This window comes from Lithobates pipiens, unplaced genomic scaffold, assembly GCF_037356315.1.
Source record: "Lithobates pipiens isolate NorthernLeopardFrog02 unplaced genomic scaffold, aLitPip1_a1.2 Scaffold_22, whole genome shotgun sequence".
Lineage (NCBI taxonomy): Eukaryota > Metazoa > Chordata > Amphibia > Anura > Ranidae > Lithobates > Lithobates pipiens.
Genome location: NW_027507784.1, coordinates 261994418 through 262020999, shown reverse-complemented (window position 1 = coordinate 262020999; position 26582 = coordinate 261994418). Strand labels below are relative to the sequence as shown.

Sequence of the window (26582 nt, the reverse complement as noted above, 5' to 3'; positions counted from 1 at the left end):
AAAGGTGTATACTGCGCTGGAGGCACACAACACCCACTAACTTCTGCAGATGGCTCTATTAGAGAACAGCAATAAAGGTAGATATAGGTGTATACTGCACTGGAGGAACACAACACCCACTAACTCTTGCAGATGGCTCAATTAGAGAACAGCAATAAAGGGTAGATACAGGTGTATACTGCGCTGAAGGCACACAACACCCACTAACTCCTGCAGATGCCGGAACACTACACAAGGCCACTGCGCTGGCGGCCTTATATAGTGTGGGGCGTGTACTAAACAGCCTGAGCTATAATTGGCCATAGGCATCCTGCCTGTGGCCAATTATGGCTCTCCTCGCTGCCGGCGCTGTGATTGGCCAAGCATGCACTGTGACCCCGCATGCTTGGCCAATCATGAGCCAGCAATGCACTGCGATGGCGCAGTGCATTGGGGGCCGTGAGCGCCACACAAATTCTGGCATGAGTTCTGGCTTCGCCGAACGGGCGAACAGCTGGTGTTCAAGTCCAACATGCGTTGAACTCAAACACCAAGCTCATCCCTAGTAACATTAATATCCATTTATTAAACTATTTATATCACCCATCCATTCACTCATTCATGGACACTTGATCACTATACGCCGCATTTTCTTAACACTCAGTTAAGTTAATAAATGAATCTTTGTGGTCTTTTTTCAATCATTTATTACATTATGGATTTTTTAAAATTATATCCTTACTTAATTTTTTACATATTCTTATATAGCTTTACATTTTTCATTTCTCACACAATCACATTTAGTTGCGTGTATTTCCACACATTTACATAATTTTTCACTTTTTGTGACACATCATTATTTATCATTGAGTATTACCTTCTATATTTTTGTTTTACAATGATATTCACTAATGTCTTATAAACAGTGTTTATTCATTTGCTTAATTTTTATTTTGTTATCATGGGGGTTTTAATTATTTCAAATATTTGATTACTTTAATCATTTAACCAATTATTTTAATTATTCAATTAGAGATGGTACTTAATAAACTTTTTGTGCTGTGATTGCTTGCTATGATTAAGCACTACAGTTAGTGCGAAACTTCAGCAATATTTCCTTGTTAGCTGTGTTTGTTGAGCTGTGATGTGATTTTCCAATAAAAGAAAGTGGTTTTCTGAAGAGTGCGGCAGTCCAGAGCTTGTTTTTCATCTGAAGCAGACATCCTAGTTCGACTTCGGCATGACTTGCATACGACGTTTTCAAAGCGGAGCTCCACCCAAAAAAGAAAAAAAAAAGTGGGGAGAGGGTACCTGTTTTTAACAAGTACCCTGTCCCTACTTCTGTCAGACATTGCCGTGGCGAGGTACATCAGAAGTCTGCCCCCCTTCCTTCTCCCCCTGCTGTCTGCTGACTATGTTTGAGGTGTCGTAACAGTTAGTAAAGCCCACTTTGTTATTTTTACTTATAGGTAAGCCTATAATAAAGCTTACCTGTAGGTAAAAAGAATATCTCCTAAACGTGCACTGTTAAAGTGGAGAGGACCCCCCCAAAAAAATTTTATTTATGTGACTACATTTTAAAAAAAAAAAAGCATTCGGAGAAATTTTTTTTTTTTACTCGCCTCTAAATGCCTGTTGCTAGGGGGTCCCTCGTAGTGTGCCTCCTTCAGCGCCTATCAGATGATTGCGCGGCCAATGACAGCGCGCGGCTGTGAAGCCTCAGCCAGAGGCTCACAGTTACAATGCCGGCACCACGACGAGCGGAAGGGGAGACGAGCTAGGCTTCGATCCCCCGCATCGCTGGACCCTGGGACAGGTAAGTGTCTGATTATTAAAATTAAAATCCAGGGTGAAGATCTCATTAAAGCGGGGTTCCGCTTAAAAAAATAAAATAAATAATAGTCAGCAGCTACAATTACTACAGCTGCTGACTATTATTTATTTTATTTTTTTAAGCAGAACCCCGCTTTAATGAGATCTTCACCCTGGATGCAGCCGCTGATGTCACCAGTGTATGCATACCGTGTTGGACCTTCTTGCAGGAACTGAGGGCTCTCACCGCGCAGGAGTGATATCATCGTGGCTCTGGCCACTCACTCTGAGCCCGTGAACCTGGAAAAAAGGCCAGGGGAAGATGTCAGCCCTTTCAGTGGTGAAAGCACTCTGCTGGAAGTGCTTTGTTCTAAGGTATTTCATAATATGCTATTATGCGATGTGTACTAGCATATTATACCATTGTCTTACAAGTTTTTTTTTATTTTTTATTCTGCTGCGGTTTACTACCTTTTTAATGGGACTACAAGTGCCGTGAACATTTTTTTTCTGCTTCATGTGGCAAAAAACTGTTTTCCTGTGCACTTTATCATATTTTTTGGAAACACCAAGTGTGAATGCGGCCTAAATTAACCCGGACATGCCAACAAAATGTATGCATGGTCTGTGTTTTCTTCTTCAAGGTAGAGCACAGCCTTGCCCCCACCACCACTAATTTACAAAGATGTGAAATTGTAAAGAAAGGATTGATGATCTGAAGCACTTCCATACCCCCCAACATTTTGAGATGGGAATGAGGGACAGCTACTAAAAAATGTATGTTGCATAGGACACGCCTCCTGCCACACCCCCTTAAAGGTGAATTAACAAAAAAAGGTTAATTAAATCCACAAGGACTTTTTTTTAATCACTATTATTCATTTATATTGGCTTTTAAAATGTACAAATGCAGCAATTTAGAATTTGGATGAAAGGTTTAGCACTGGGAAACACTTTTTGAAAGATAAAATATGCATTTTACATAAAACCATTTAGAGCAGACCAAAATGAGGGGGGGGAGGGACTTTGTTCAAAATCAGAGACAGTCCCTCTGAATCAGGGACAGTTTGGAGCTATGCTTTAGTGACACACATTGTCATAGAAGAGATCTGTCCGCCATTTTCTCGGAGATTTAATCCTCTACAAAATGGCTCCACGCCGATAGACATGAACGCATTCTACATCCCCACTATGCCAACTGTCATACCCCGCCTCTATTGGAAGAGCCGCGCCCAAGCCACGCCAGCGGTTGCAGTTTGACCAATTGGAAGCTGCGTGGGCGGCCTTTCCAGCGTGGCGCGATTTTGCTTTGGCGCGAAAAGTAGTGTTTGGCGCGCTTTTGTCTCGTGATCCAGCGGCAGTGCTGTGTTGTTCTCGTGTACTGAAGTACTCGTGTTTCCACCATGTCAGGTTTCGATGATGCCGGTATCTTCTACAGTGACAGCTTCGGGGGCGAGCAGCCCGTGGGGGAGGATGGCCAGGCTAAGAAGTCTCAGCTGAAGAAGAGATTCAAAGAGTTCCTTCGGCAGTACCGCTATGGCACCGACCGCACCGGCTTCACTTATAAGTACAGGTCAGTGGGGAGCACATTGTACCTTTCTATAAAGGAGATCTACATTGTCCCATGTGTGAGCTGATCGTACACTATACAATCTGCTGGAGATCTTCCATTCAGGGCCCTCCTGATTGGATACAGACGGTGTAGGTTTATCTTCGCATTGATCTAACAATGGCAAATACATGCTTTGATTAGATTTGCTTTCCCAAGAGATCACTTGGAAAAGAAAACAATCTATAGCTGACAAGCTATTTGATTCTGTTTGAATAAAGAAGGTACGGCTGTAAGGGCACATCGGGCATTTGCATAAAAACTGATCCACATTGGCCTGTGTATGGCAGCCAGTCCGACAGATGTCAGCCAAATTGTGAGCATACTGGAAAACCAGCAACTGACCAATGGGAGTGTTCTGGTATGGGGAGGCGGGGCTATCAGAATACAAAAGAACAGCAGGGTGATTGCTGTACTAACATCGGATTATTAGTACAACCGCTCCGACCAGTGTGTACTAGGCTTTAGGGCCGGTTCACACTGCAGGCGAGGCGACTCCGACTTGCCTCGCCGCGACCTGCAGCGGCCTCGGCGGCGACTTGCAAATGACTTCTGTATAGAAGTCAATGCAAGTCGCCCCGAGGTCGCCCGAAAGTAGTACAGGAACCTTTTTTCTGAGTCGGAGCGACTCGAGTCGCTCCTCTCAGAACGGTTCCATTGTACAGAACGGGGGCGACTTGCGGGAGCGAGTCGTGTCGCCTCGCATCGCCCGCTGTGTGAACCGGCCCTTATAGTAGTTTTAAAATCAGATTGTTACAAATACGGTGGTAGCCATAAAATCTCTCAGTACTGCCAATTGATGCAAAACTCATAATTTTCCTGCCTGGTAGACTTTTTTTAGACTCGGTTCACACTGTAAGTGATGTGCAAATACACTGTGGGTTCCTGCATTGTACGTGTCTCGTAGTTCATACTGCCCTATGTGAGCTGCTGGGAGTGTCTATTGAAAGTAAATGACCCCCCCAACAAAAAAAAAAATCGGTAAGCATATCAGTTGTCAACCCCCATGCAATCCAATTCCGCTGCGGACCAAAAATAATGTCCTTTTGTGAGTTTGGTCCAAATGTGATGTGAATTCAGCCATACGATCTGGCTGAAACCCGATCGCATGTGACTTGCATCCCATCTTGGACATCACACCAGTGGGGACCGGCCCTTAGTTTGAATCTGGTCTGAATAAAATGAAAGTGAAGTTATGGATATTTGATTATTTGCAGTTCTGTTTTGATCGCTCATCAATCAGATAATCTGTGTGTGTTTCCAACATAAAGGAGATTGTACAATCTAAATGTAAAGTATGGCCAGCTTTGAGATTTTCTCCACATGCCTTCTGTTTTGTATTCATAGTATATCCACATCATGATATATTCAAATCCAATTTCTCTTTCTAAGTGATGGCACACATCACCTAAACCAGGGGTGCCCAACCTTTTGAAGAGCGAGGGCCACTTAAGCGACTTAGTAACCAGTTGCGGGCCACAATGAGAGGAGTGGGCAGATGACAGGTCCGTGTCCACTCTGCATATGCAGAGTGGACACAAACGGCCCACTCTACGGGCCATCTGATCAGATAGAAGGGAACAGATCCACTTCTGTCTTTTTAGTAGATCGGATCTGAGGTAGGGGAGTGTAAATGGACACAAGTCTGGTTTCATCTGCCGCTCTATAAAGGTGAATAAAAGGTCAGATTGAGTTGGACGGATCGTGTAAAAGGGGACTAACTCTGCTTTTACACTGATGGTTTGTGGTCTACCCATGCCACAAGTGCAGCACAGTTCACCTGTGGGTTAGCTGCACTTTGCCGTACAATTCTATTATATCATGCATGTTTGGTGCACTTTCTGAAAGCCCCCAACCCACAGGTAAAACCAGAAGTCTATGGCTCTGTGCAGGTTACCCACAGGTGCACCTGCGGATCAGTTTAAAAGCAGCCCAGTAACCACTGCAGAACAGATATGCCCTTACATAGACTGTGATTTTAATGAGTTCCATTCAGTTATCGCCAGCTGCTGCTGTCCCAGGCAGAGCGCATTTGGTATCACTCCGCCTATCACAGGAGCCGGCAGTATACAGGAAGCATTGGCTTATGCGCCTCTGCTCTGCAGGTACTTGCCGCCTCCTACTGGCGCCTTCATTCACAACACTGATGCTCTGGCATGGCGGGTCAGCAATCTGGGCTTGCCAACCTGCCTTCCTAGGGCAAGAGGTCAACGGCCACATCAGAGGGCTCTGTGGGCCACTGGTTGGGCACCCTTGACCTAAACTCTTCCAGCCTTTAAAATGTATTGGTTCATCCTCAGGTGGAAGCAGTTATACCAGGGTCATAGCTGCAATCATCCCAGTATCAGTATATTTTGGATCAATTTATACCTGGAATCTGTACTCTACAGCTGTTCGCTTATATGGGGCTCTCCCATTTGGGAGCCCAGGATCGCTGTAAGAAATCTGGACAGCTGCCTTCAGGATGAGGAATGTGATGGATAGAACCGATGGCAATGAGTGTTTTTTTTTTTTTTTTTTTTTTTTTTCACTTTGCTTACCTGTTTGGTAACAACCAATCAAACTGATCTCTGGTTGCCTTGTGGGGCAAAGGAGGGATTAGGGATCTAATAGACCCCTCATCTGTCAGTGCACGTCACTGCACAAGCTGTCACAGGAGGCCAGTGAAAAATAGAAACATGTTCCTCCATCCACACAAGTGAGGTGGATGGGAAAATCTTCCCACTGAGACATTGGATTCTGACTGCAGGGAGACTCCACCAAAGTACACTGATCAGTAGTCGCTGAGCAAGAACAAATTTCCAAGAAGACAGTGGAAGCGCACGTGGATCATCATTTGGCTGGTGCCTGCTGAACCATCTGATTTTTGTCTATGGCCATCTTTAGCCATGCTTTGATTCCATTTAGGTTGTTTGATTGTTCTAAGTAAATGCACATTGCTCTTTCATCTAAATCTTAAACATGGAAGAAAGAGTCTATTAAATAGTAATTGTAAAATGATGTACCAGTCTGCATTTGGTGCTGTAGTAGGGTATCTCTGGAGATTTCCTTTGTCATTACTGGTAATCAAAATGATTTCTGCTGCATCCCCAGGTGCATGTGTGTGGGGTTGATGGCACTTAAAAGGAGTGTGGGGTGTTTTTTACTTTTTTTTTTTTTTTTTTTATATTCATACTTGCCTAGGTGGATGCAACATCAGACTGATGCTGCAGCTGTCCCCTGGCGTCTCTGCACTGAGAATCGAACACTGTTGATGGCTCGGTTCTCACTCCTCCCCGAGTTGAGAGCTTCTGACTGTCAGTATCTCTTCTGCTCTGTTCCTCCATGCTCATTGGAGCGCTGAGCTGTGGGAAGTGGCTGTCTCGGCGACTTGCTGAGACTGCCATCAGTCCTGGTAGCAGGTGGATCTAGACTTCTGAAGTCGGGATGACGTGAGCAGACTTCAGCCTGCTGCCCTATGAAAACAGGTCACTTAGTGCAAAACAAATTGCACTCCTGTGACCCATAGAAGCCCAGCCTAAAATGCTCAGGCTGGACTACTTTAACTTGCTGTGCCAACGTGTTATCCAAATAACACCCATCTACAGTGCCACATGCACCGCCATTCTCGCACACCATTTTATTTAAACATTACTTTCAGAATTTGTTTAGCGCCAACAGTTTATGCAGCACTTTACAAATTAAAAGGGAGACAATACAGTTACAAGAGGATTAAGAAGGTCCTGCTCAGAAGAACTTACAATCTAATGGGGTGGAGCAGGTGGTACAAAAGTTTGTGACTGGGGAATAAGCTGATGGTAAAAGATTAGTTGTGATAGGCTTCCCAGAAGAGATTAGCTGTCTTCAGGCAGTGCCTGAAAACTCGAGTAGGAGATATCCGGACAGGTGGAGGTAGAGAGTTCAAGATTTGGAATGTAGCTCGGGGGGAGGCTTGTTAGTGGCTTTATATGTTAGTATTTTAGAGATGAATTTGCTCAGCGATCGGGAGCCAGTGTAGGGATTGGAGAGGGGTGGCAGATACTGAATGGTTGGTAAGGTAGATAAGCATGGCAGCAGCATTCATGATAGACTGAAGAGGGGATAGCCTATGGAGAGGCAGGCCAATGAGAAGGGAGTTGCAATAGTCAAGGCGAGGGATAATAGGGAGTGAATGAGGAGCTTGGTGGATTCATTTGTTCAAAGGGGTGACTCTGAGATGTTAGAGGTGTAGTCTACAAGCTTTTAACAGCGATTGGATTTGGGGCCGAATGGACAGGGCAGTCTAGGGTTACATCTAGTAGCCTGGCACGAGGGGAGGGATTGATGGTTGTATTATTGATTATGATGGGGAAAAGTCATGGAAGAGGGCACAGGGGGGATCATGACCAGCTCGGTTTTAGCATGGATGTCATGCCACTTAAACCCTCTGTCAGTAATGCGAGAGGAGACTGAAGGAGTGAGGAGCAGACGGATTTGGTTGTCATCTGCGTAATAGATGGTATTGGAAGCCGTGGGTGGTTATCAAGGTAAGAGGTCTAGATGGAGAAGAGAAGGGGGTCCAAGAACATGGCCTTGGGGGACCCCCAACAGAAATAGACAGGAGTAGACATGGCCATATTAGTAATGTAAATGCTGCAAATCTTGTGCTAGGTGGTCGTGTACAGGATTTGTATTAGCCAATGCCATTCTTGTATAATTGAAAAGTACGGGCAACCAAGGAAAGATATCTTCATGAAATGTTTCCAGTTTGGATGATGGAAGGGTTAATGGTGGGATTAAGCAATTTTAGGCCTCTTGCACACAGGAGTAAAAAGCTACTTTTTTTTAGTGCTCTGCATATAAATGCATTGTCTATAGAACATGCACAGCCATAAACAAATAGAAAACTTTGTTTTGGGTGCAGTAATGTGCAAGTGTATGTTTCAACACTGGCAACAAAGAATTTTACCATTGCAAACACATTTTTACCCAAAGCCTTTACATAACATTTTACACAATCTTTTTGTCAAGATCCTGTGAATAAAAATCAGTAAATTACATCTGTGCAATGGGCTTTATGTTCCTTTCACTTTGGCAGTGTCCAGAAATGCTGACTACTTCTAGGTATGAGGAATTGTGTGATTTATACCGCTAGAATTTGGGCTCTATGCCTTCCCTGTAAATATCTGCGGTTCCTTTTGGGCATTGTATATTGGTCCTAAGATTGTCTTATTAATGGTGGCTCTGTTTTTAGAGATGAGCTCAAACGTCACTATAACTTGGGGGAGTACTGGATCGAGGTGGAAATGGAAGATTTGGCCAGTTTTGATGAGGACCTTGCTGATTACCTTTACAAGCAACCCACAGATCATCTTCAACTGGTAAGTTATACATTCCTGGGAAGATAACTGTTAGACATACATCGACTTAACTTAGGAAAAAAAAATCTGGAGCTTGGTCCCTCTAATGTAATAAGGTTGTGTGCTCTAGCGTGTCCAGATTACCTTAAGTCACAGCTATAATTCACATGAAAAATTGGCATAGCCCTGATGAGTCGCTGTGATCAATCATCTGAGCTTTGCTACTCGGTGTTCCAACTGTACTATTAACATTATTGTATGTAGTATTGGGTAGCATGACTTGCAGGTGCTCAGTGTCAGCAGTTGCAATTACAGATGACTTCAGACAAGAACGGCACACAAGTCCCATAATTGATGCATTGTAATGTTTTCTTTGCTCTGTAGCTCTGTTCTGTAACTGAGTAGGGCTAGCAAATGGAAATGTGGCTGTTTGAGATTACTACTATTCTGAGTGCAAGGTATTTGTTTAATCATAGTTGGAAGAAGCAGCACAGGAGGTAGCGGATGAAGTCACCCGTCCTCGGCCTACCGGTGAAGAAACTGTACAAGATATTCAGGTCATGCTGCGGTCTGATGCTAATCCTGCAAATATTCGAAGTCTAAAGGTACTTGCCAGTTTTTAAATGGGGGGGGGGGGGGGGGTTTGTGTTTAGATCTGTGGTGTAACTGTAGATGCAAAACCAAACTTTATCCACATCTGAGTGGAAAAAAAAGATGCTTTACACTTGTGTGGTGAGAGGGAGAGGGGGAGATCTCTCTTCAGCCACTAGATGGTGCTGAGCTTGTAGATTTTTATTTATATTTTATCCCCCCCCCCAAAGGATTTTAATAGTAGGGATGATGAAATTCACAACTTTTTCCTCTATTTGCCCAAAGAGAAGCCAAGATTCCAATGGCAGGAACTAATTCGTGTTTAGAAATACTTCAGTCGGTTCAAACAAACTACAATGTATTTACTTTACACAAAAGTGGAACTTCTGCTTTAATTACCTTTTTACCCCATGACATGCCATATTTGGCATGTAATAAAAAATTTTGGGGGGGTTACCTGGTTTTGATGGGTACTTGGCTCCCACGACTGCACTCCCCCTAGATGGCATCCCTGCAATCTTCTAGGAATGCAATTTTTGGTTAAGGCCCATTCACACCTTAGCGGTTTCAGCTCGTAAAGCGCTCATCTCATGTTCCAGCAAAATTCCATTCATTTATATGGCCCCTGTTCACATCTCGGCGTTCTGCTGCCTTAAGCTCAAAGTACATGAGCTTCTTTTTAGGTAGATTACAGGCAGCTTTCTGCTTTTTTACATTGAGGACCTGTATAGTAGATCAAAAAGTGCAGAGCTAGTGTACAATGAAGTGACATTCTACATCTTGATGCAACAAAGACAAATTGTGTATAATCCCACAAGAAAACTAGTGTTAAAACGCATAAAGTGCATAAAGCAATGCAAGTCCGTGGAAATGAAGAAAACTCTTTTTAATGAGGTGACCAGGAAAACAACTTGTCTGGTTTGACCTGCACTATTTGGAGCCTTTTAGGAGACTTTTTTTTTTTTTTGCTAGCGTGGGTTGGCAATGCCCGGGGCAAGGCAAGTAATTTGAGCCATCTAAACCCCCCCCCAACCCTAACTTACAGCAGAGCAGCCAGCCAATAACCCTGATGTAATGCTGTCAGGGTTATAGGTTGACTGAAAATGACAAACCTGTTATGGGGAAACTCATTATGCCGATTTGCCCTCCCAGCAATTTTCACATATCTTCCCCCCTCTCCACTTTCTCCACAGCTCTCACTTCTTCATAAGTTCCCTCCCCCCTACCCTTTACAAATTTCTCCCTTCACAAATCTTTTATTTTTTATTTTTTTTGCAGTTGAGCAGTCTTTTTCCTCCACCTACATTGGTGACCTGCCTGAAAGCAATACGCTCAGTTGTGAATGCAGCCTTAAAGTGCTGTATTGCAAAAATGGCCTGGAAGGGGCCAAAACCTGGGGCTGAAGTGGTTAACCACTTCTCGGCTGGCTCCTGTACATATACGCTGATCACTGTATAAATGTCAGTGGTCCCTAAAGTGTCTGATCTGTCTGCCACAATATTGCAGTCCCACTAAAAATCGCAGATCACCGCATGTAAAAAACAAACATTTTTTTTTTTTTTTTAGACGCTATAACATTTGCACAAAAATCAATATACGTTGCTTGTGATATTAAGAAAAAGTAGAATATATATTGGCCTGCACTAATAAAGACTTTTTTTTTTTTTTTTTTTTTTTTTTTTTTGTGATGTAGTAAATATATATTTCAAAATTCGTTTTTGTTTATAGTGCAAAAAACAGCAGAGGGGATCAAATACCTCTAAAGGAAAGCTCTATTTGTGAGGGAAAAGATGTCAATTTTGTTTGGGTACAGCATCACACAATTGGTTAAAGCGAAGCAGTGTTGTGTTGCAAAAAATGCTCTGGTCATTAAGGGGTAAAACCTTCCAGGGCTGAAATGGTTAAGGTACCCTGATTACAGTAAGGTGAAAATAGTTGGATTACTGCCTTTTTTATTTTATTTTTTTTCCCTACATGATCAATGCTATGCTTATTGCACTCAGTTCCAGCAATTGTGTGCCCAAAGTATCAAGAGGATGAATATTGGTTACTTTAGCACCGTATTTGCATACCATAATTTTATTTTTTTCTTCCATGTTTTGTAGTCCGAGCAGATGTCTCATCTTGTGAAGATCCCTGGCATCGTAATTGCTGCAACAGCAGTGAGAGCAAAGGCTACTAAAATCTCTATCCAGTGCCGAAGTTGCCGAAATACAATTAGTAATATAGTTGTGAGACCTGGCTTGGAGGGATATGCAATGCCTCGCAAGTGTAACACGTAAGTTCATAAGCCTGCTAAACTTGTTTGATCGTGCATTGGCCTCTGAAGTATAGGGCCTGTATGGATTTCTGCATTGAAAAGATTGTTGCGTTTTTTTATTTAGAGATTATCAATGCAAGAATGCTGAAAGCTGTTGATGGGTGTGAAGTGCAGTAACACCTGGCCCCTTCATATTACTAGAAGTCTAGACCCATGCGGACCTGCATTACTAGCAAATTGGAATATTCATAGCAAATAGGAATATCCAAGTCTATGAACTGTAAATGCTTGAGAGAAGAGGGAGGTGTGGAAAGATCAAGCACAAAGAAATTGGAAGAGTAGCGTTTGGAGCTTAGATGCAGTACCACTGTAGTAGTTTTATTTATTGATCTCAGTCGCACAATGGAGGATAAATGTGTCCCATATCTGTTTTCACTATTCAAGGTCTAACTGGATTTTAAAAATTGGTTTCCTCTTTTTGGGCACTTTTGCATGTTTTAATAAAACCCAACTTATAGATCACTAAAGGACATTAATAAGGTCGTGTGTTTAGGGGTTATATACACATTTCCAAGCCTTTTATTGTCAGTGGATTTGAAAAATTAAGGCATCCATATGATGGAGATTGGAAAATATCTGTCGAAGGAGCTTTGTGGCACTATATTTATTGAATTTCTTTCTGCAATCTTTGGCATAGGGAACAAGCTGGTCGCCCCAAATGTCCCCTTGATCCTTATTTCATCATACCAGATAAATGCAAATGTGTGGATTTCCAGACACTGAAACTTCAAGAGTCTCCAGATGCTGTACCTCATGGAGAAATGCCACGTCATATGCAGTTATATTGTGACAGGTAACTCCCCCCTACTAAGGTTTTGGTCTTTGTGTACTGTGCCTTAATTTCTAATTTAATTCTCATGTGTACTTTATTTTTTAGGTACCTTTGTGACAAGGTTGTCCCTGGAAACAGAGTGACCATTATGGGCATTTACTCAATTCGTAAAAGTGGCAAAACCTCAAACAAAGGCCGAGATAGAGTGGGAGTGGGTATTAGAAGTTCATATATACGTGTGGTTGGCATTCAAGTGGATACAGAAGGCGCAGGTGAAATTCCTTTTTACTATCACATGTGTGGTGCAGACTGGCACACTTACTCTGGGCTTGGGATGGTGGGTATGCTTTGCATTGCTTCCAGCTAAGGTTAGCGATACAAGAGTTTGTTGGTGTTTATTACTAGATTTTACTCTTACTACAATCCCGATTCCGAAAATGTTGGAAAAATCAGTTTTATTCACAATAGAAAATGTATCAAATGCTTAAACTGAGAAAATGCACTATTTTAATAGTCATTTTGAAACTGATGGCAGCGATACTTCTGAAAGTTGGGGCAGGGCTATGTTTACAATGTGTAGCATTTGCTCTTAAAGCTCTGGGAACTAAGGATTTGCGCTGTTGCTAGAGGTTTTTTGGAGAGGAAGGTTGTCCATTCTAACTGCTCAACAGTCCTGGATCTTTGAAAAGGGAAGGGGAAAAAATAACACATCCTAAACCCATTTGTGTAGTCTTAAGCCTCATACACACGATAGGACTTTGTACAAAAATCCAAGGGAAAATTTGTACAAAGGCCCTGAACTTGTATTGCATACACATGGCAGGACTTTTTCAGCCAACTTTCACCAAATCATGTGGTTTTTCTGCTCTTTTTACCGCCACCTTTGGTCAACTTCTGTATTGTCTGATCTTTTGCATTGGTTCTGAGCATGCCTGTTTGTACTTTGTACAAAAGTGCGATGGTTTTCTGTACACACGATCAGACTTTGCTCCATCGGACTTTTGTTGGCTGTGTGAACAGACAAACTTTCTGGCAACAAAAGTCCAATGAAAACCAAAAAAAGTTTGTCCGATGGAGCGTACACATAGTCGGATGTTGCTCCAAAACAGCTAATTTGCATGTTTGTTGTCAAAAAGTCTGATCGTGTGTATGGGCTTTTAGACTAATCAGGTAGTCTGATAGCCTAATATTGCAGTGTAATAATGTTGATTTTGTTTTTACATCATAGGTCGAAGTGCTGCAGGAACTATTACACCTCAGGAAGAGGAAGAGTTCAGGCGCCTTGCCTCCAGGCCTGATATCTATGAGAAAATCGCTAAAAGCATTGCTCCTTCTATTTATGGCAGCAGTGACATCAAGAAGGCCATTGCATGTCTACTCTTCGGTGGCTCCCGCAAAAGGTGGGCAACTGGAATGCATATTTTAACTACTAAATGTAACCAATTGAAGGTGGCAATCTGGTTGTGTTGGCTTGTCAGATGAAGGGCAAACATTAAAATTGGTGATATTGGATCCATGGCATAGATTGAAAACTATTGACCTAAATGCATTTACTGTAAATTTAGCGTTCAAACAATCTGTGGGATAATTGTCAGTTTGTGGGTGTAAATTCTACCCCTAGCAGGATGGACACCATTCCAAAGCATAAGTTGAGGCCTTGCTTCTCCCCTTGTTGGCTATACTCTGCAAGGGATGTGTAAACTCAGTTAATTCTGCTTTAGAATATGCACTACGTTTACCTTCATTAAAAAGTCCCTTTCATATCGGTTTTATTACCATGCATGTTCTTGAATATTAGTATATTGAATCTTTTTTCAGGCTTCCTGATGGACTAACTCGTAGAGGCGATATTAACTTGCTAATGCTGGGAGACCCTGGAACTGCTAAGTCTCAGCTTTTGAAATTTGTGGAAAGATGCTCTCCTATAGGGGTAAGTGTAACATCTTGACCCTGTTGGGGGATGTTATACAGTAAATGGTGTATACTCTAATTTATCTGTCATTTTGTTAATAGATTTACACCTCTGGAAAAGGTAGCAGTGCTGCTGGCTTGACCGCTTCCGTGATGCGGGATCCAGTGACTCGTAACTTCATTATGGAGGGTGGGGCCATGGTGCTAGCTGATGGAGGTGTGGTGTGCATTGATGAATTTGATAAGGTAAGGCTAAATGGCATTTACCCGGTAACCACATCATAAGTTGCTATAAAGTTAGGTTCTTCCTAGTGCAGGCAGTGGCAGTTTAACTGGACTGAGGGTGAGGTCTTGCTGCTGTATTACTACATAAGTAGAGGCCCAGTATACCACCTGGGCCTCCAAACCAGTGATTGCCATAAAGATTATTGCAGACAGTTAGATTGCTAAAGGTGCCTGGTGACCGTGTGTGTGTGTGTGTGTGTGTGTATGATTATTAGTCTCTCCTACCACCAAAGCAGCTAGGGGGGAGATGTCAAAGTGGACATTTTGCTTTGACCTATATAGGCAAAGCACTGTTTAACATCAAGAGAAATTGAACTCTGGAAGCTGCAGGCAATGGACTACTCGGCTGTATTTACCATGCCTTGTTTCTTTACCTGTACTGTTCCTTTTGTGGAGGAATCCATCTTGGTCCATGCAAGGTTTTGTTTGCTCATGTCAGCCTCTAGCAAAGAGTACTGTAGGCAAACATGTCTTTCAACTTTGGTGAGACTAAGTCATAGGCAGCAGTTCCGTTGTCCCAGTGAAAGATACAGTATACTTAGATTGTAGTCACTCTTTGGATGCATTCATGTTCACTATACTGTTTAACTTGTCAACTTCTAAATACTAAACATCACAAGATACTGGCGCTTGAAAGCTTCTGATGTGTGTTTAACACTTTCAAAGTTTTTAAAGTTTTTTTTTAAAAGTACTTGGACTCTGTAGGGGATCCAATAGAGGTCACTTGCTATCTGTAGTGGATGGGGGACCATTGGTATATTTGCACAGTCACCCGCGGCAGCTCCTCTGAGTGAAGTCAGCTCATAAGCAGGGAACAGATATAGAACACGGAAGAGCGCCAGATCAGTAAAGAATACTTATTTGATGAAATAAATGCAAAGTCTCACTTACATGAACAATCAATATTGTGTGTGTGTGTGTGTGTAACCACTCAGCTGTTCCCTCGAGCAGGCAATGTCCCGGATTAGATGTTAATGATATCCTCGGCAGTGCTCTGGGGGGAAAGCTCTGCTATGCTCGGCGATTCAGAGACACAAACTGGCTCGTACAAGTGGCGTATGACGTCAGCGGGGGATACCAGAGGGCACAACGCGTTTCTGAGCACGCGCCAATTCCAAAACTGACATGCGCGCTCCTTTTTCAAGTGTAGGTATAAGCCAGACAGCGGTGGGCGGCATTTAAATAGAGGAGTGGACGAGCAAATAAGGTTTACAATAAAATTAACCCTATAATATACAAATCCTGGCTAGATTAATGGTGGTGATTGCAATGACTAGATACATTTATATACAGATAACGGTGTACTTGGTAATGAATTACTGAATATAAAATTAAATGAGATAAAAATATAAATAAATAAAAATAGAAAAATACTAATAATGCTAAAAATAAAAAAATGATCAAAGTTGAATATGAATAAAAAAAAAAAAAGAAATTAAAAAATGTTAAGAGTAATTGAATACTTATAAGTATAAAAACAATGAACAAAGAATGTTTAATGAATCACAAATAGTTGATAAGGTTGTTGTTTTACACACACAAAAATTTTTTTTGAGGGGGGGATATCTATCCTGTTAGGAATGCTCACCATTTTTAAGAGGTTCTGTTGTGCATTCCAGTACACGGTAAAATCGGATCCATCCGTATCAATATCCATGCTTATTCTCATGAATGAGTACTGCCTCATATTTATAATTTTATCAGCTATTTATGATTCATTATACATTCTTTGTTTTTATCCTTAAGTATTCTCAACTACTCTTATATTTTTTTTAATTTCTTTTTATATATTTTCATATTCAACTTTATTATTTTTATATTTCCATTTTTATTTTCATTTTTCTCATTTAATTTTATTCTTTACATTTACTTTATATTCCAATAATTCATTGTGAAGCTCACCATTATCTGTATATAAATATATGTATCTAGTCATTGCAATAACCCCCCATTAATCAAGCCCGGATTTGTATATTATAGGGTTAATTTTATTGTAAACCTTATTGCTTGTCCACTCCTATTTAAATGCCGTCCCCCGCCGTCTGGCTTATACCTACACTTGAAAAAGCAGTGCGCATGTCCGTTTTGGACTTGGCGCATGCTCAAACGCGTTGTGTCCTCTGGTATCCCCCGTTGACATCATATGCCGCTTGTACAAGCCAGTCTGTCTCTGTGAATCGCCAAGATCATATTGATCATGTAAGTGAGACTTTGATGAAATAAGTTCTAAATACTAGCTGACCTAAAGCAGAGGTTCACACAAATTGAACCTCTGATTTTTGAACACCTCTAAGACAGGTATTTTCACCCACTTCCGGGCATAAACTCCCATGGGAGTCTATGCCTCTTCCTGTCCCACACTGTCTGCTGGGACACACGGGTCCCAGAGACAGCGTGGACCATTCTCATTGCGCAGCGCGACTCGCACATGAGCGGTAGGGAACCAGAAAGTGAAACCGCAAGGCTTAATTTCCTGATTCCCATACCAAAGATGGCAAAGGCAGCATCTGAGGGACGGTTCGGCCTCAGGTACCGACATTGCTGGACCCTGGGACAGGTGAGTGTCCTTATTTTAAAAGTCAGTAGCTGCTGACTCGCAAAAATTTTTTTATTTTTTATTTTTTTTGACTCCCTCTTTAAGGCAAAAGAGAGTAATTGTTTTTTAGCTGTGGTTTTCAGTTTAAATAGAAGTAATTGGGATTATTGTTCACAGCTTGTAATCCTTAATGTTATAAAATGTCTTTGTTTATTTCAGATGCGGGAGGATGATAGGGTTGCCATCCATGAAGCCATGGAGCAGCAGACCATTTCCATAGCAAAAGCTGGCATCACCACTACTCTGAACTCTCGCTGTTCAGTACTTGCTGCTGCTAACTCTGTGTATGGCCGGTGGGATGATACAAAGGGTGAAGAAAACATTGACTTTATGCCCACCATTCTCTCGAGGTTCGACATGATCTTCATTGTGAAGGATGAACATAATGAACAGAGGGATATGGTAAAGACAAGTTGGCAGTGCATTATTATTTCAATGTTTCCCTGTGGGATCTATTTGTGGAAAGTTTGCTGTGTGAAGGTGTCAGCATTTGCACAAAAAAAATCAACTATTTGTGTGAAATGTAGATATACGGTCGCCTAGATGAGAATTGCAGAAGGAACAGATACCTGTCAGAACAGTATGGGAGCCAGAAATCTTGCTGATAGGGGAAATTATTGCATTTAAAATGCAAATCAATTTTATCACTTTTTTTTATTTTTATTATTTTTTTCCTGGATATTTTTGTTCTCACTGTTAAAATAAACCTTCCATTAAAATTAGACCATCTTCGTCCGTGGGCAAGCGTACAAAATCGGCAGGGGGTCAAATCTTTTCTTCCCTCACTGTATCTACTCTGCAATTTTATTTTATTATTTTTTGCAGAGTGGCCCTGAACCTTTTCTAGGGTCTCCCCCCCCCCCCCCCCCATTTGTGCTGTCCATTCCTTTAAGGTTTCTTGTGTACTGTCTCCTCCCTCCCATGTAAAGGAAAGGAAAACCAAAACTAGTTGGTTCTGAGAGACTTTTTGTCAGCAGTAAAAATGCTCAAGCACTGAAATGTTGATAAATGCTCAAATGTCGCTCATCAGTGTTTTTAACATTGATGGGCACAGAGCCATAGTAGTTACTATGTGGGTTATAGGCTACCTTCAGATTATGGACACTGGCATGCCCTCACAGTCCACTCCCTATAGAAAACTCTCCTAATACTGGGAGTACCTTGGGTTTTTTCACCAGTGTCTAAGGTGTTGGTCACGAGTAAAGATGTAATGAGCTCCACTGGAGCAATCCTTGCTGAGGCTAGCCATGCGGCTGGATCCATTCAAAGTGTCATTTTTGGCCGAATTGAATGGTACCTGGGCCTCGTATCTGACGAAACGAGGTGTTTCCTGTAAACACTTTTTATAGAGCTTGACCACGGGATCCAGCACTTTTGGTGTTAAGCCATAAAGTTTTTACTAGCGGTGGTGCTATTACAGGTGCAATATTGTGGGTTTCTGAAGGTTTGTAACGGAACCCACCGTTGAAGGGTGAGGATTGGGTCTAGTTTTACCACAGAAAACCCTACGGTGGGAAAGGTAGAGTTTTTCTAAGAAATATTAGAATGTTCTTATGAAATGTCTACTTTTTAATTAGTGAATGTTGTCATGCCTATGTGACACCACTTGGGGCTGTATTGAGCACATACCTTCTCATGCTTCCTCAGAGAGCTCAGGTTGTGTCCGGAACAAGCAGTTTCCTTTCCTTCAGCCTGCAGCAGTCCTCCGGTAAGTCTGGAGGGGGTTCACAGGAATGGTTGTTGGTACAATCTCTCACTGAATTGGTCTGCTCTACATTTTTGCTGCAGGTAGCGCAGTCAGTCGATGAGCCGTCTTCTGGTTTGGGTTTGCTAAAACCTCCCCAAACTATTTCATGCTTTTCCTATCATTCATTGCTAAAAAGCTTTTGTATTCTGAGTGGGAGCACCCAGAAACGTGTCCCCCCCCCTCCAAGTTTTCAACACTTTATCCTATGGAGGAAGAGCTTAATAAAAAGTGAGGGATTCCAGCAATTGATGCTGCTATATCCTGTGTGAACAAAAACCCGACTTGTCCAGTAGACAATGCTCAAATGCTAAAGGATCCAACAGATAAAGTTGGAATTCCTTTTTAAAAACTATTCCTGATCAGCAGGCTGGGATATCAGAAGCATTGTTTTACAGTAGACGCTATGAAAGATTCTATTCTCCAGGCCTCAGGGCTTATGCTAGGGCTGGTACATGTGTGTAGAATTTTATGGTTGAAAAACTGGTCAGCCGAATCGCCATGCAAAAAGCTCTTGGCCAGTTTTTCATGGGGGATGATCTGGATAAGTATATCCAAAGAATTTCTAATGGAGAAACTTCCCTTTTACCAGTTAAGAAGTTTAAGTGCTTTTCTTTTAAACTAGCTTCTCCAGTGCCAGGAGCATCAGCCTCCAGGCAGTCACGACTGCCTCCATTGTCCGGTTCAAGAGGTAAACCTCAGGGTCAGTTCCAGGTTCAAGAGGACCTGGGGGAGGAAGCCCACAAAACAAAATACTAAAACCTCCTTATGAAGGGGTGCCTCCGCTCACTCGCGTGGGGGTGGAAGACTTCTGCAGTTTTCAAGGATCTGCCAGGAACAATGTCTAGACAGATGGGAGGCTTCCTCCAATATCTCTAGGTTACAAACTAGAGTTCCAGTCTCCTCGTTTTTCTCAGGTCAAATGTTCCCAGAGAATCCAGTAAAGTCTTTCTAGGTTTGGATCATCTCTTGTCTCAGAGTGATATTGGTGGTCCCCTTGGAAGAGCAAGGATTAGGGTTTTATTCAAACCTTTTCACGGTACCAAAACCAAATTGGGATGTCAGACCCATTTTAGAGCTCAGAGATCTAAACCGGTTTTTGATTATCTGCTCTTTTCGCTTGGAGTCAATCCAATCAGTAGTCTCCATCTTACAAGGTGGAAAACTTCTGGCGTCCATTAACATCAAGGATGCTTATCTCCATGTGCCTATTTCCCGCTCACCAGAAATATCTTCTCTTTGAGATTGGAAATCTTAATTTTCAGTTCGTAGCTCTGCCTTTCGGTCTAGCTACTGCACCTAGAGTGTTGACAGGTCCTGGCTCCTCCTTTAGCGAGATTAAGGGCTCCACGCAGAACTATTCTGGCTTGCGTTAGACTGTCTACTCTTGATGGATCAGTTGGTAGCCTGCTTAAACCAAAGTTTGGTCACTGCAGTCGGCAACCTGGAATACCTTAAAACCATCAAGGAGATTGCGGTACTTGGGTCTGATCATGGATACAGCTCAGAAGAGGGCGTTCTTGCCCCAGGCAAGGATCTGTTCATAGGGGAACTGATTAAGCTGGTCAAAGCAAAGAAGAATCCTATTAGACTTTGCATGAAATTGTTGGGAAAGATGGTGGCTTCATTTGAGGCCGTTCCTTATAGGCAGTTTTGGGACTGTTGCAAAACTGTATCATGTCAACTTGGAACAAAAAGGTCCAAGTTCCGGACATCCCAATGCGTTTATCCCCCAAAGTGTATCAAAGCCTCGGTTGATATCCAAGAACCTTCAAAAAGGAAAATCCTTTCTACCAGTAACCTGGAAGGTGGTAACAGATGCCAGCCTTCTGGGCTGGGGAGCAGTCCTGGAAGAAGCATCTGTCCAAGGGAAATGGTCCAAATCAGAAATGGCCCTGACATCAATATGCTAGAGATTTGGGCAGAATGACTGGCCCTGAAGGCCTGGACACAGATTACGGAATTGTCCTGTCAGAAGCCAATTCGATGCCACAACAGTAGCCTATATCAATCACCAAGGGGGCACGAAGTCGTGCGGCCCAGAGAGGTGAATCATATCCTATCTTAGACAAGGAATGTTGTCTTATGCCCATCGGCAATCTTCGTTCCAGGAACAGAGAATTGGCAGGCGGACTACTTGAGTCGCCAACAGTTGTTCCTGGGAGAGTGGGCTCTTCACCCTGACCTCTTTCTGTCAATATGTCAAAGATGGGGCATTGCGGACGTGGATTTGTTTGCATCCAGGCTCAACAAAGACAACTTTGTCAAGGACAAGGGATCCGATGGCATGCAGAACAGATGCCTTGGTTTTTCCGTGGGATAAGTTTTCACTGATCTATGCATTCCCTCCTGTTCTGCTACTTCGGCATCTTCTTCACAGGATCAAGTGGGAAGGGAAGGAGTTGATTCTTGTGGCCCAGGGGATCTTGGTTTGCCAAGATCGTAAAAATGGCGGTAGGGGGTTTCAAAGTTTCTACTTTGGTTAATGCTAGGAAGCCGGCATCCGACATTATACTATAGAATCTGGAAGGCATATGTCTCCTGGTGTGAATACAGGGGTTGGCACCCCAGGAAATAAAGGTAGGATCCCTGAATTTCTACAGATGGGATTAGAAATTAAGCTGGCTTTGAGTACTATCAAAGGCCAAGTGTGTCAGCCTTATCAGTGTCCTCTTCCTGCACCCCCCCCCCCCCCCCCCGAACCACTTCACTCTCTGGTTCGTAGCTTTATTCAGTGGGTAATGCGGCTTAATCCTCCAGTTAGGTCACCCCTAAACCCCTTTAACTCTAGTCTTGTCAGCGTTACAGAAACAGCCTTTTGAGCCAATATGAGAGATTCCCTTGGTCTTCTTGGCAAGGAAATTAATTTTTTTTTTTTTTTTTTTTTTGGTTGCCATATTTTCTGCAAGAAGAGTATCCAAGTTGTCTGCTCTTCCATATTTTATTCATAAGGATAAGGTTGTATTGGGGCCTCATCCTAATTTCCTACTGAAGGTAGTGTCAGTTTTTCATTTAAACCAGGATATTCTGCCTTTATTTTATTTTTTCCATAACCTTGTTCTGCGTAAGAAAGGTCACTACATTCTCTTGATGTGGTAAGAGCAGTTAAGGTCTATTTGAAGGCGACCGCTCAGTTTCATACAACAGATCTTTTGTTTGTTGCCAGAAGGTCCTAAGAGGACAGGCAGCGTCTATCTACTATTCCTAAATGGATTCGTCAAGTGATTGTTCAAGTAGTGCATCACCAAGCCTCCATGGCTCAGATCTGCAAGACCGCAATTTGGTCTTCATTCCATCAAGTAGATGTAAAGGGTCATGAGGATATCTCTTTTGGGCGCAGTGTACTACAGGCTGCAGTATAAGTCCTCTAGTCTTAGTGCCCTACTTTTGTTGTCTCCCTCCCTATATTTTCTTAATTTTTTTTGCCGTATTAAAACAAACAAGTGATCTAATACAGTGGTCATCAACCCTGTCCTCAGGACCCACTAACGGGCCAGATTTGCAAGATAACTGAAATATATCACAGGTGATATTTGCTGCTCAATGATTGCAGTATTCTAGTCTGCATCTAAAATCTGGCCTGTTAGTGGCCCGGGGAAAGGGTTGATGACCATTGATCTAATACCACCAAAAAGCTTTGTGGGGGGGAAAAATACATTTGAAGAAAAATGTATAGATTGTGATTTTGACTAAAACCTCAAACTTGCACACTATTAAAGTGGAAGTAAACCCATTGTTTTAAACAGTTAAAATAACAAAGACATGCCGGGAATGCTAACTGCACATTGGTTGTGCTTAGCCAAACTATCAAACCATCCAATGGCTGGTGTCATAATGAATCACATGTGCAGCACCATAGCAGTTGAAGATTAAACAAAGGCAAAGATGGCAGCTTCCTTGGCTGAAAATGATAGGGGAGTTTACTTCCACTTTAAGAGGTGCACAGAATGTAATTTCATACTTATGAACTTGTGTTTTGTGTGTGTGTGTGGGTTGTGTTTTGAAGCACCTAGATGGACCACTATAAATGTAGCAGGAGGGAAATGGCTAAGCTTTGTCACTACTGGAAGCATTGGAACTTTGTCCAACAAAAAAAAGCTTGGACTCTTTAAATTTGGCCATTGCCAATATTTTACATGAAGTGCTTGGCAAATATCCAGTTTGCTTGCCCCTGATGAAATGCTGGCAGTAGCCATCTTGGCTGAGGGCATTGGATGCTAGCACAGAGTTCCAGGATGTAGTGCAGCTGGTTTACCCAGAATGCATCTTCCAATTTCCCACATGAGCACCGTGAGATTACTTTTAGACTACCCGAAGACTCATGGTATTGACTCCGATATCCCAGGAGTCCAAGGGAATCGCCTCATTATATCCCCTTGACCCTGTGCTCCAGTACCCCCAACAGGCCATATTTTGGGAATTTGCCAGATAAAATAGCTGTCCAACGTACCTAGCAACTGATTTAAATCACCTGTGAAAGATGATAAGGAAAACCTGCGAATATGGCCTGTTGGGGGTACTTGAGGACAGAGTTGAGAACCACTGGCCTAGGCGGTCGGTAGAGGGAGGAGATGCTGCAAACCGCTGTATATATATATATATATATATATATATATATATATATATATATATATATATATATATATATATATATATATATATATATATATATATATATATATATATAAATTTTTATTATAATAGTGAAGCACTACTTTAATGGCTGTTTGACAGTTCTCTTGTTTAGTGTGGCTTTATCTTTTACCCTACAGACTTTGGCCAAGCACGTGATGAATGTCCATCTCAGTGCACGAACACAGACCCAGGCTGTCGAAGGAGAGGTAGAGTTGAATACACTGAAGAAATACATTGCTTATTGCAGAACGTGAGTACCACTCTTACTAAATGTTTAAGTTTTTTTTATATTGTAGGGCCAATTAATAAAGTGTTGGCGGCACAGTGATGTAGTGGTTGGCACTCTCGCCTAGCAGTAAAAAGGGCCGCTGGTTCGAATCCCAACCATGACACTACCTGCCCTGGAATTTGCATGTTCTCCCTGTGCCTGCGTGGGTTTCCTCCCACACTCCAAAGACCTGCTGTTGGGTTAATTGGCTTCTGTCCAAAATTGGCTTTAGTATATGAATGGGGACCTTTTTGATTGTGGGCTCCTTGAGGGTAGGGGACCAATGTGTGTGCAATGGACAATTGTAGACACTCCGGTTGGACTGGTATCTTCAACCTTACTATGTAACTATAAGTGGTTTTACTGCTGTCATTCTGCTATATAACCAATTAAGGACCGAGCCAATGTCTAAGATTTGGTGTTGGCAAGGTTTTTATTTTTATCTTTATTTTTTATTTTTTTGCTCAAATTTTGTGTGTGTATATTCTCTCCCCTATATAATGTCAGTTAAAATACTTTGTCACACCGCATTTGCGCAGAGGTCTTGCACTTTTTTGGGGATACTTTTTGAATTAAAACCGTAAAGTTAACCCAATTTTATTGTGCCGAGTAAATTTATACCCAATTGCTTCAAAAATTGAGCCCGCTCGTGGAATGGCGACAAACTTTTACCTTTGATCTCCAGGCGACGTTTTAAAAAATATAATTCTACAGGTTGCATATTTTGAGTTAAAGCTTTAGGGCTAGAATTATTGCTCTCGCTCTTAACCACTTTCAGACCGGACCATTTTGCTGGTCAATGACCAGAGATCTTTTTACAATTTGGCACTGCGCTGCTTTAACTGGTAATTGCGCGGTCATGCAATGTTGTACCCAAACAAAATTTGCGTCCTTTCTTTCCCACAAATAGAGCTTTCTTTTAAAAATATTTGACTGACTGCGATTTTTTTTTTTTTTTTTTTTCTCCCCCCGATATAAACGTAAAAAGACCGCAAATTTAGAAAAAATATTTTCTACTTTTTGTTATTAGAAAAATCCAATAAACTCAATTTTAGTCATACATTTAGGCCAAAATGTATTCAGCCACATGTCTTTGGTAAAAAAAAGTCAATAACTGTATATTTATTGGTTTGCGCAAAAGTTGTCACATCTACAAACTAAGGTACGTTTTCTGGAATTTACGCAGCTTTTAGTTTGACTGCCTATCTCATTTCTTGAGGTGCTAAAATGGCAGGGCAGTACAAAACCCCCCCAAATGTCCCCATTTTGGAAAGTAGACACCCTAAGGAAATTGATAAGAGGCATGTTGAGCCCATTGAATATAGCGATTGAATGACAAAAACATATTTTTTTTTTTACACAAAGTTGTCACTAAATGATATATTGCTCACACATGCCATGGTTAGGTGGAATTGTACCCCAAAATACATTCTGCTGCTCCTGAGTACGGGGATACCACATGTGGTCGACTTTTTGGAAGCCTAGCCGCGTACGGGGCCCCGAAAACCAAGCACCGCCTTCAGGATTTCTAAGGGCATCCATTTGTAATTTCACTGCTCACTACCTATCAGTTTTGAAGGCCATAAAATGCCAAGATGGCACAAAACCCCCACAAATGACCCCATTTTAGAAAGTAGACACCCCAAGCTATTTGCTGAGACATGTTGAGTCCATGGAATATTTTATATTTTGCCACAAGTTGCGGGAATATTACAAACTTTTTTTTTTTTTTTCACAAAGTTGTCACTAAATGATATATTGCTCACACATGCCATGGGCATATGTGAAATGACACCCCAAAATAAATTCAGCTGCTTCTCCTGAGTACGGGGATACCACATTTGTGGGATTTTTTGGGAGCCTAGCCGCGTACGGGGCCCCGAAATCCAAGCACTGCCTTCAGGATTTCTAAGGGTGTAAATTTTTGATTTTACTCCTCACTACCTATCGCAGTTTTGAAGGCCATAAAATGCCAAGATGGCACAACCCCCCCCCCCCCCCCAAATGACCCCATTTTGGAAAGTAGACACCCCTAAATTTAGGGGTACACTAGTGAGACTCGCAGGTAAAAAAGCACCTAGGCTGTCAGCGACTATCAAAACGCTACAAAAAAAACTGTTGGCGATCGCAGGGATCAGGCCTGACTCTGCGAACGCTGCAGTTATGTGTGTTGTGTTTTGTAAGTGACAGTGATCGATCGATACTGCACTTGGTTGGGCTGGTCTGGGCTTAGCGGAGGGGCTAAACGCAGGTGCTAGCAGGTATCTGGGCTGATCCCGCTAACAATGCGTTTTGGGAAACCTAAACTGCTGGTGACGCTAATATAGATCTGATCAGATACTATATTACTAAGGGAGGTGTATGCTTTGTGCGTGGGTGTTGGCGGTACTGGCACTAACCTGACGCTGCCTGGGGCGACGCAGACCTTATCTGACCCTCAAACTTGTATCACCCGTCGTGTGATCAGGGGGTTAAACCTTTATTAGGTAGTAATTGGCGGGTGCCCTGAAACTATAAAAAAATAACTAACCAACCAGCGTCACCTGTAACAGTTATATGGTGATCACTGGTGAGAGGGTTAAATGGGGGGGCAATCAGGGGGCTTTATGCGGTAGTATATGGGGGTCCCTGGCGCTATAAAAAGCTACGGCGAACCTAAATGCCTACCTGCCTAACTAGCGTCACCTGTGACACTAATACAGCGATCAGAAAAACGATCGCTTATTAGGCTGGGTTCACACT

General features: G+C 42.3%; 1 protein-coding gene across 1 annotated transcript in view; it reads left to right on the top strand.

Annotated features, from left to right (window-relative positions):
- The first annotated feature begins 3104 nt into the window (after positions 1 to 3104).
- Positions 3105 to 26582, top strand: part of MCM5 (minichromosome maintenance complex component 5) — a 28587-nt gene continuing 5109 nt past the window's right edge. Inside the window, exons 1-11 of the mRNA XM_077449019.1 lie at positions 3105 to 3364; positions 8613 to 8739; positions 9195 to 9323; positions 11415 to 11587; positions 12267 to 12422; positions 12507 to 12673; positions 13630 to 13801; positions 14220 to 14331; positions 14415 to 14558; positions 17353 to 17595; positions 23710 to 23822. Of these exons, the coding sequence (XP_077305145.1) occupies positions 3195 to 3364; positions 8613 to 8739; positions 9195 to 9323; positions 11415 to 11587; positions 12267 to 12422; positions 12507 to 12673; positions 13630 to 13801; positions 14220 to 14331; positions 14415 to 14558; positions 17353 to 17595; positions 23710 to 23822 (1706 nt within the window). The 5' untranslated portion in view covers positions 3105 to 3194. The remainder of the gene's footprint in view (positions 3365 to 8612; positions 8740 to 9194; positions 9324 to 11414; positions 11588 to 12266; positions 12423 to 12506; positions 12674 to 13629; positions 13802 to 14219; positions 14332 to 14414; positions 14559 to 17352; positions 17596 to 23709; positions 23823 to 26582) is intronic.